Here is a 10,508-nt window from a genome sequence, read left to right on the forward strand (position 1 = left end):
TCATTATAAAGTAGCAAAGTTTAAACAGAAACTTTTAATTGCTTTAGATTTACATTAAAAGAAAAAGTCTTAAATTTTCTGAAAACAAACGAAAACCAAACCCACGGCCCTCCAGTTGACTTCGACTCATAGTGATGCTATAGAACAGAGTAGAACTATCCCATAGGGTTTCCAAGGCTGAAATCTTTACAGAAGCAAGACTGCCACATCTTTCTCCCGCAGAGCAGGTGATGAGTTCCCACTGCCCACCTTTTGCTTAGCAGCCTAGCAGCCGACAACTTTAACCACTGAACACTAGGGCTCCTAAATTTGCTTCGGGAGCATATATTAAAACAAGAGAGCGACCTAAAATACTAAGAAGGCATAAACTTTCCAATTAATGGGTCTACTATTCTGCTCCCCCACGCCAGTTCTGCAGGACAGCTCATTCCAGCTTTCGAATGAAGTAAACCAGGTGCAAATGAAATTTTTTACCTTATTACTGAAAGAAACCTCAAAATGACTTAAACGTGGAAAAGTTATGTGCGTAAATATCTTACGCAATTTCACTTTTCCTTTGAGAGTAAAAAGCAAATCCAATGGCTTAGTTCTTTCCCAAGCTTTAAAAACATCACCGCCCACTCTCCTCCCCGCAATTCCTTCTCTCCTTCCAGGAAAATGTACAAGTAACGGTTTTCGTCGAGACCGGGCGCCGGGGCTCCGCGGGCTGTCCCCGCGCCCCCGCGCCCCGGAAAACAAAGGGGATTCCCAGCCATTGTCCTCCGCGGCGCTGAGCATCACCAGCACTAGCAAGGCAGTAGCTTGCGCAGTTATCTCCACAGCGGGCAATATCACAACCCGACCAACAGCACAAACTACTACCTCAGCCAGGGCCATGGTGTCGGGAGGCACTGAACCATGCTGACGGGAAGAGCTAAGTGACTCTGGCGGTCTCCGTCCTTCTTCCGCCGCCGATGTCGGCCCGACACCCCTTCCCCTCCGCGCTGCGCCCGGAGACCCCGCCCAGCGCCGCGCCGCTTGGCCGTTCCCAATGCGACCGGAGAGCTCCCGGGATCGGAGGCGGCGCCCGGGGAGGCTCAGCCGGGCGTTCTGTACATAACCAACAGCTCTGGAAAGAGAAACGGTGCGGAGGGTCCTGCCGGAGAAAGCCGCTCCCTCCACTGCCCGGAGGGAAGCTCATCCCTGGGCCACTCGAAAGCAGGAAATGGGCGGCAAAAGCGCTGCCAGACGCCAACTGGATCCGGACGGCCCCTGAGAGGCAGGCGCTCCCGCGCTTCTCCCGCCTCCCGCCAGCAGTTCCCGGCCGGCCCCACCGCGATCCCGCCACGTCTCAGGGCTGCGCCGCCCGCGCCTCTCCCCGCCCGGAGCCCGCGGTGGGGGCTGGGCGGCGACCGGGCCAAGAGCCCTGGCCACCATTGGCAGTACGGTTCCCGCACCCGCCTCGGCGCCGGCTCTCCGCGCGGGCGAAAGCTCAGGGCGCATCCCGCAGGGGCCGCCGCCAGCTCCAGCGCCGCGGTAAAGGACCCAGGCACAGCCTGAAGTCCCCCGGTCACCCTCTCCCCAGCACCTTTCGGTGAAATCCCGATCAGCTCTGCAGGAGCAGAGAAGAAAACAAAACCCCCGTAAAACTGCAACCCGGCTGGGAGGCGGCGGCGTCTGCTCGGGCTCGGCGCGCGCAGACACACAGCCCGTCTTGAGCTCCGCTGCTCCTGTGCGTCCGGACGAGCCATAGAGATCACTTAAGGAGGCTCGCGCGCTACTCCCCACCACGTGACCGCCCCGCCAGGCCGGCCCCCTGCGCCGCCATTTTACATCCGGGACAGGCGGCGTCCCGTTTCCCCGCCTTGGCAAGCTTCGACGTGTCACTAGAAATCAGCCTCAAAAGGGGGACCCCCGACTCCACGTCATCAAGTGCTGAGGCCGCGGGCTATGCCCCCTGATCCGCTCTACCGGGGCAAAGGGGAGCCCCTAACTTCTCTCCGCTTTTGCCCGCAAAGAAGATGGCGGCGCCTGCCGCCGCCTAAGTGGACACGTTGTTCTCTGGCCGGGGTGTAAAGTTTCCGGCACCTCCTTTCCCCCTGCAAGGAGGATATAGCCATAAATGCTCCACCCCACGACGTAGCCACTGTGCTACGTTTCGCAGAAAACAGGCGGGAAAGCTGCTGCACGGCTCACTCCTATACCTAGGCTCCTGAGACTCGGGTTTTTTTATTTTTTTAGGCCAAGTTTGGGAGAAGGCCGACTGCTGTGAAGCTTCTTATGCTCTTGGCCTAGACTCCTTAGCCTTTGTCTCCCATTTGGAGATTTTCGTAGTAGGTGTTTTAAAGAGAAAGTTAACTATTAACAGGTTGCCAGATTTAAAATACAGAATGCCCAGTTATTTGAATTTCAGTTGAACGAATAATATTTAGTAGTATATGTACGTCTCATATACTTAAAAAAAATCTGTTATCTGAAATTCATTGAACTGGGCGCCCTGTATTTTCATTTGCTAACTCTGGCAATCCTTTTAGTCATTACAATCACTAAAATCCCAATGCAAATAACAAAAGTGAGGAATGGAGGGAAATGAAAACCTTGTTGAGCAACAGTTTGGGACTGATTGGGGCAAAGACTTTTGTCATGAATTAAATTATGTCCCCCCCTCCAAAAAACGTGTGTATCAATCATGGCTGGGCCATGATTCCCACTATTATGTGGATTTCCTATGTTGTAAATCCAGCCTCTATGATGTTAATGAGGGAGGATGGGCAGCAGTTGTGTTAGTGAGGCAGGACTCAATCCACAAGATTGAATTGTGTCTTGACGCAATCTCTTGAGATACAAAAGAGAGAAGCAAGCAGAGACGGGGACCTTATACCACCAAGAAAGCAGTACAGCAAGCAGAGCGCATCCTTTGGTCCCCAGGTGCCTGCTGGGAGAAGCTCCTAGTCCAGGGAAAGATTGATGAGAAGGTCAACAGAGAGACAGCCTTCCCCTGGAGCTGACGCTCTGAATTTGGACTTTTAGTCCACTTTACTGCTGTGAGGAAATAAACTCTTTGTTAAAGCCATCCACTGGTGGTACTTCTGTTACAGCAGCACTAGCTGACTAAGGTAACTTTGATCCTTTCATGGAGGCGGGAGGGCTAAGGTCCAGACTCCAAAAACAGTTAACGAGGCATAATAAGTATTAATGGATGATTCCTTTTTTGGACAAATAAGATTTTTTTCTTTAAAGCAGCATAATATAATTCTGAGCAATACAGCCTCCTGGCCAAGAGTCTCATTGCAAATTAAAAATTAAATAACACTGTCTTATCATTTGTATTTTATATGGTATTGATGATGGGACTCAATTTCTTAAAGCACACATTTTCAAATTAAAAAGCAACCTGCCTCACGTTTCAAAATAAATGACATTTATACATAATATGCAAGTTCAGAAAATAAAGTACACTTGTATATACTCACAAACTGACATTCCAATGTTACGCTAATAAAAGTATTTTAAAGCAATGGTTGAAGGTAATTTGCCTGGATTGTCCAATATGAATTATTTCCAATTAACTATGTATGTGTGTATATGTAACACATTTGCAATTAAATGCTTTGACAGAGCATACACTCGACCATCCATCACAAAGACCCATTACCTTAAAGTCTGTAGAAACTTCACCAATAGCTTCATTATGATTCACACCCCTTTCCTGATAAGCAATGACTGAGCTGCCATCGCATTCCCCTCCACTGTTGATCCACAGCTTATTCACAGCGGTCCACATCATCTTGCACCATAGCAAGTGCCATTTCATTATCACAGTGGCATACATCTTAAAATAATCATTAAGCAGTTCTTAGACTGCAGCATACAGATTTGTTACAGCAGCAAAGTTTCCAACTAAATTAAGTCATTAAACTAATTGTATTACTTAGATTCCTTTCCATAAACAACCTGTTTTTGATAGTGCTAACACCAATCCAGACACAAGGTGCTGTTATCATCAACTCTTTGTCCTAAACCCACAATATCCGGAACCTAACCATCCTTTCCTAATGTGACCACGTTCGGCTAATCCTTTTTATCATCGCCTCACATCACAGCAGGAAAACTGCAATACCTTCTCACCCTCTCTCTCCCTATTCTATATTCCCTGTACTCCATCTTGCTTATAACTGCGAGTTTATCTTCCTTAGTTTCATAATGTATTCTTAAAAGTAATCACTCCAAACTCTTGCCGTCTCAAATCTAAACTACTCTGCTTGGCTTTGAAGAAATTTCATGAATGGGCCTCAATTGCTCCTCGCTAACACACCAAGATGTACTCTCCACCAATTTCCTCGTACTTCACAGACGTTCTTTGTTCACATCATTTATCTTTGCCTGAAATATCCTCCAGTATCTTTTTTGCCTATCCAGTATCTACCTAGCCATTAAGACTCATTTTAAGTTCTATTTCTACCACTGAGCCTTTTCGTTTCTTTAATGGTCTTCCTTCCGTATACTAACAGCAATAGCCTGTACCACAGAGGACTAGGCTAAGGTTCCCTGCTTTATGATCCCAGATTAATTCATACTTATCCTTCACAGTTCTTTGCACACTTGATAGACGTCTGTATTCCCTGCAAAACTGTAAACTCCATTAGGGCCGAGACTGTAACTCCAAGTTTAACACATAATAGGACCGAAAATGTTAATAATATGTCAGCACTAATTATATACGGTCTTGTATCCAGTATTATTTTTTGTGTGTGGGCCTCTCAATTAGATAAGTACTCTCAGAACCCCTAATAGCTTCTGTCACACACAGCAAGGACACATTTATGTGCTCACAGCTGATTCTAAATTAACACTCAGTGGTTGTCCAGTAAAAGGCAAAAAATTAGTCCCCAGTGTGGTAAGGGGGCCCTGGTGACGCAGTGGTTAACTCTGGCTGCTAAACAAAAGGTTGGCAGTTTGAATCCACCAGGTGCTCCTTGGAAACTCTACGGGGCAGTTCTGTAGGGTCAATAGGAGTCGGAATTGAATCAATGGCAATGGGTTTTTTAGTGTGGTAAGAAGGTATGGTATCCTTTCTTGAATGATGTGCGCCAAGAGTATTTTATTTATGTAACATCTACCTAGCACATAGCGTGTGCCAGGCACAATGCTTTACAAGGTTCTTCTTTAATCCTAATTGTTTTGTTGGGAAAATGGTCTGTTGCACACTGCCTTTCAACTCTCACCTGGAATGCATGACCAGAGGCTTGGGCCAGGCACATTCTCTGAAAATAGGGGCTGGGAACTGAGCTTCTGCCTCTGACCCAGTTTCTTCTTCCTTATGAAGGAGACTCATTCCCTGTTCTGGGTACACAGTCGGCTTCAGTGTGAGCATCATGTGGCATATGCCCAACTCCATGGCTGTATCTGTTACCAGTGGGGAGGGAACGAGGTCCCCCTTCTGCAGCACAAGAGGTGTGTGTGCAGACCGTCATCCCTGTGTCGGCTGCTTTGGGGAGCGATTCACTGGCCATGGGAGACCAACGCCCCCTACTGGAGCTGACCTTGCTCTGTCTCTTCTCTGTGTCAACAAAGCGTTATTCCATCCAATGCTTGTGTCTTTCTTGATAACCCGGGACCTTGGTTTGACACTAATAAAAAAGTCTATGAGTTAAACATTATTATTAACTCCATTTTACAGATGAGGAAACAAACAGGTTAATTAACTTGCCCAAGGTCACATATCCAGTAAATTACAGCTGGGATTTGAATTTAGGAAGTCTGGCTCCAGATTCTGGGCTCTTAGCCACTAGGATATTGCTTATAACATAACCTCTTATAACAAACAACAAAACTGCCCTGGACCAATAATAAAAACTCAATACAGCTCTGGTCAGCATAATCATTAGAAAAATCATTTTTACACATTATTAGTTCTTTATGTTCAAGTATATTTGTCACAATGTCTATTCATAGAAACAGTAATTGTCTAAAAAGCATTTTTTATTTCAGTAAAGCTTGGGTTTTAATGGAGTAATAATCTTTTTTTGTAAAACATGAAATTAGCATGTTGTAGTGGAAACAACTGCTGTTGAAGCAAGACATGCTGATTCACAGACTTTAGCCATGTGACTCTAGGCAAGGCACTTTAAACTCTGAACTCTGATTTCCTCATCTGTAAAATAAGTATAACATACCTTCCCTGTAGGACTGTGAGGATTAAAAGGAATAATATAGGTAAAGTCCTGGCTGACATATACTACCAAAAAAAAAAAAAAAAATCAAACCTAGTGCTGTCAAGTTGATTCCGACCTACGGCAACCCCATATGTTACAGAGTAGAATTGCTCCCTAAGTTTTCTTGACTGGAATCTTTATGTAAGCAGATCACCAGGCCTTTCTTCTGTGGCACCACTGGGGGTGGGGTTCAAACCACTAACCTTTAGTAGTCGAGTGTAAACCACTTGCATCCCCAGGGATACATGCTAAATGTATGGACAAAAATGGTGATTAAAATTTAAGAATTAGAAAAAAACATTACAACTGACCGCAGTATATACTAAGTATTGTAGGAATTTTTCTGGATCATATATTTATACACAACTCAGGTTCTCAAAAAAGATATTTTAAAACAAACAGTTTTCCTTTGAGAGAATGGTTGGTTTGGCAATGATATAGATAGGCAGTCTCAAAATTAGCCTCACCAAATAATTAACAAATAAGAATGCTCATAAAAGAAATGACGCAAAAGAGTCTAATCCACATGAAGACTGCATTTTTTACTTGGCTTAGAATTTTCACTCAAAGCTCCAAATCTTCCTTCTTTCTAAATTGCTGAGATGTTTCATAATATACTTCTGACTGTATATTTTTTAATTTTATATATAGTTTCAACAAAGTTCTCAAACACATTTCCATGATTCAATTTCACATATTTTTTTCCAAATTGGCCATACATGTAAGCAATCATAAACATATTTGAATCATTACTTATGAAGTTTTTAAACAGAATCAGTGGTGTGGGGTGTCAATTACGTTTGAATCTAATGAGGATGAGAAAGTAAATACTGAAAGTATACTAAAGAAAAACGAATAGTTTTTATCAGACCTGAAGGTAAATTATCAAAGTGGGTATGAGTTTAAGTTATAAGAAAACTAGTACTGCTGGAACATAATGAAAACCTAGGCTCACGCTGAGTGGTAAACGTAAAGCAAATTAAGGATCCATGCAATCACAACTACAGCTATGCAGCTTGGGTGAAATATCTATCTTAGACCACAAGAAAACTGGAGGTCAAGGCACTTTCAAGTTTATAATACACAACTGATGTATCTCAACAACATTAAAATTGTAAGTAGAAAGTATAACAACTGTGGTATTACTTTCAAGAACTGTGTTGGGAGCTAGAAAGAATCTCACAAAATTAGATAAATATATCCAGTCTGACATAAACACCATATGGAAACTGTCTTAAGAGATAGAAGTTCTAAGTTATGTGTTAAAATCATGACACAGAGGTAGTAAAAACTAGAAAGGAAACACAATTTGCACAGTTGGGTCTAAAGCCTAATATTTTATTTTTCTAGATAAAAAGAATAGTATTGCAATATTATAGCTTTGCAATTTTTCTCCCATCAAACTTCATACAAAAAAAGCAGCTGTTATTATATTGCAATGGTTTTCCAAATAATGCCCTGGTTCAGCAGATCTTCCTTGGCTGCACTATTTATTGGATGCTAGTTTAAAATAAAACTTAATGTAACTCCATTTGCAGCAATTGAAAATTTTCTCTTCCTTACCTGAGGCGCTAGAATCAATCCCATGGTATAATTAGGAATGTTTCAACTGACCTCTGTATCACTGCAAGTACCAAGCAAATGCAGACCAAACACACCCTGGAAAGACTCAGAGATGAGAACTCTAACATTCTGAGTCTTCCTTCAAAGACACTTATTGCTGTGAACAGCTGAACTACATAGGCAATATGCTGCCTTACGACCACTCAGCTGTCAGTTTGTCATACTGTGGTGGCTTGCATGTTGCTGTGACGCTGGAAGCTACACTACTGGTATTTCAAATATGAGCGGGGTCACCCATGGCGGACAGGCTTCAGCAGAGCTTCCAGACTAAGACTAGGAAGAAGCACCTGGCGATCAACTTCTTAAAAAATTAGCCAGTGAAAATCTTATGGATAGCAGCAGAACAATGCCTGATATAGTGCCAGAAGATGAGCCCCTCAGGTTGGAAGGCACTCAAAATACGACTGGGGAAGAGCCACCTCCTCAGAGTCGAGTTGACCTTGATGACACAGATGGAGTCAAACTTTCAGGACCTTCATTTGCTGATATGGCATGACACAAAATGAGAAGAAACGGCTGCAAACACCCATTAATAATCGGAACGTGGAATATATGAAGTATGAATCTAGGAAAACGTAAATAATCAAAAACGAAATGGAATGCATAAGCATCGATATCCTGGGCATTAGTGAGCTGAAATGGACTGGTATTGGCCATTTTGAATTGGACGATCCGATGGTCTACTATGTCAGGAATGACAAATTGAAGGGGAATGGTGTTGCATTCATCATCAAAAAGAACATTTCAAGATCTTCCCTGAAGTATGACACTGCCAGCGACAGGATAGTATCCATACGTCTACATGGAAGACCAGTAAATACGACTATTATTCAAATTTATGCACCAACCACTAAGCCAAAGATGAAGAAACTGAAGATTTTTACCAACTTTTGCAGTCTGAAATTGATCAAACATGCAATCATGCTGCACTGATAATTACTGGTGACTAGAACACAAAGGCTGAAAACAAAGAAGGATCCACAGATGGAAAACATGGCCTTGCTGATAGAAACACCAAGATCGCATGATAGAATTTTGCAAGATCAATGACTTTATTCATTGGAAATACCTTTTTTTAACAACATAAACAGCAACTATACATGTGGACCTCAACGGATGGTAGAAACAGGAACCAAATTGACTACATCTGTGGAAAGAGACGATGGAAAAGCTCAGTATCATCAGTCAGAACAGAACAAGGTCAGGGACTGACTGCGGAACAGACCAACAGTTGCTCATATGCAAGTTCAAGCTGAAGCTGAAGAAAATTAAAACAATCCCACGAGAGCCAAAGTACGACCTTGAGAATATCCTACTTGAATTTAGAGACCATCTCAAGAAAAGATTTGATGCACCGAACACTAATGAAGGAAAACCAGATGAGTATGGGATGACATCAAGGGCATCATACATGAAGAAAGCAAGAGGTCATTAAAGAGACAGGGAAGAAAGACAAGACCAAAATGGATGCCAGAAAAGACTCTGAAACTTGCTCTTAAAAAGAGAGTAGCTAAAGCAAATGGAAGAAATGATGAAATAAAAGAAGTGACCAGAAGATTTCAAACGGTGGCACGAGGAGACAAAGTATTATAATGAAATATGCAAAGACCTGGAGTTAGAAAATCAAAAGTGAAGAACACGCTCGGCATCTCTCAAGCTGAAAGAACTGAAGAAAACAATTTAAGCCTCAAACTGCAATACTGAAGGATTCAGTGGGCAAAATACTGAGCAATGCAGGAAGCATCAAAAGAAGATGGAAGGAATACACAGAGTCACTGTACCAAAAAGAACTGGTCCACATTCAGGCGGTAGCATATGATCCAGAACTGATGGTACTGAAGGAAGAAGTCCAAGCTGCACTGAAGGCACTGGCGAAAAACAAGGCTCCAGGAATTGACAGAATACCAACTGAGATGTTTCAACAAACAGATGCAACAACAGGAGCACTCACTCGTCTATGCCAAGAAATTTGGAAGACAGCTACCTAGACAATTGACTGGAAGATATCTATATACATGCCCATTCCAAAGAAAGATAATCCAACAGAATGAGGAAATTACTGAAAATACCATTAATATCACACCTAAGTAAAATTTTGCTGAAGATAATTCAAAAAAATGGTTGCAGTGGTACGTCAACAGGAACTGCCAGAAATTCAAGCCAGATTCAGGATGTGGAAGGAGGGATGTCACTGCTGATGTCAGATGGATCCTGGCCGAAAGCAGAGAATACCAGAAAGATGTTTACCTGTGTTTTATTGACTATGCAAAGGCATTCAACTGTGTGGGTCATAATAAATTATGGATAACATCATGAAGAACGGGAATTCCAGAACACTTAACTGTGCTCATGAGAAACCTGTGCATAGACCAAGAGGCAGTCATTTGAACAGAACAAGGAGATACTGTGTGGTTTGAAATAAGAAAAGGTGAGTGTCAGGGTCGTATCCTTTCACCATACCTACTCAATCTGTACTCTGAGCAACTAACCCTAGAACCTGGACTATTTGAAGAAGAATGCAGCATCAGGATCGAAGGAAGACTCATTTAACAACCTGTGATATACAGATGACACAACCTTGCTTGCCGAAACTAGAGGACTTGAAGAACTTACTGATGAAGATCAAAGACTACAGCCTTCAGTATGGATTACACCTCAACATAAAGAAAACAAAAATCCTCACAACTGGAC

The 10,508-nt window shown here is 43.0% G+C and overlaps 1 protein-coding gene across 1 annotated transcript; it reads right to left on the bottom strand.

Annotated features, from left to right (window-relative positions):
• Positions 1-345: 345 nt before the first annotated feature.
• LOC111821458 (uncharacterized) lies at positions 346-1,730 on the bottom strand. The gene is made up of 2 exons (XM_023736139.1): positions 1,225-1,730; positions 346-1,135 (listed from the first exon to the last, which is right to left on the bottom strand). The coding sequence occupies exons 1-2, from the start codon at positions 1,728-1,730 to the stop codon at positions 346-348; spliced, it is 1,296 nt and encodes a 431-aa protein (XP_023591907.1).
• Between the last annotated feature and the right edge of the window lie 8,778 nt (positions 1,731-10,508).

Source organism: Trichechus manatus, unplaced genomic scaffold, assembly GCF_000243295.1.
Source record: "Trichechus manatus latirostris isolate Lorelei unplaced genomic scaffold, TriManLat1.0 scaffold00086, whole genome shotgun sequence".
In the NCBI taxonomy this organism is placed as follows: Eukaryota; Metazoa; Chordata; class Mammalia; order Sirenia; family Trichechidae; genus Trichechus; species Trichechus manatus.

Coding starts and splice junctions, on each gene's coding strand:
- LOC111821458 (XM_023736139.1), bottom strand. CDS start 1,730: ATGGCTCGTCCGGACGCACAGGAGCAGCGGAGCTCAAGACGGGCTGTG. Junction 1,136..1,224: donor CCGGATCCAGTTGGCGTCTG/GCAGCGCTTTTG, acceptor TTTCTCCGGCAG/GACCCTCCGCACCGTTTCTC.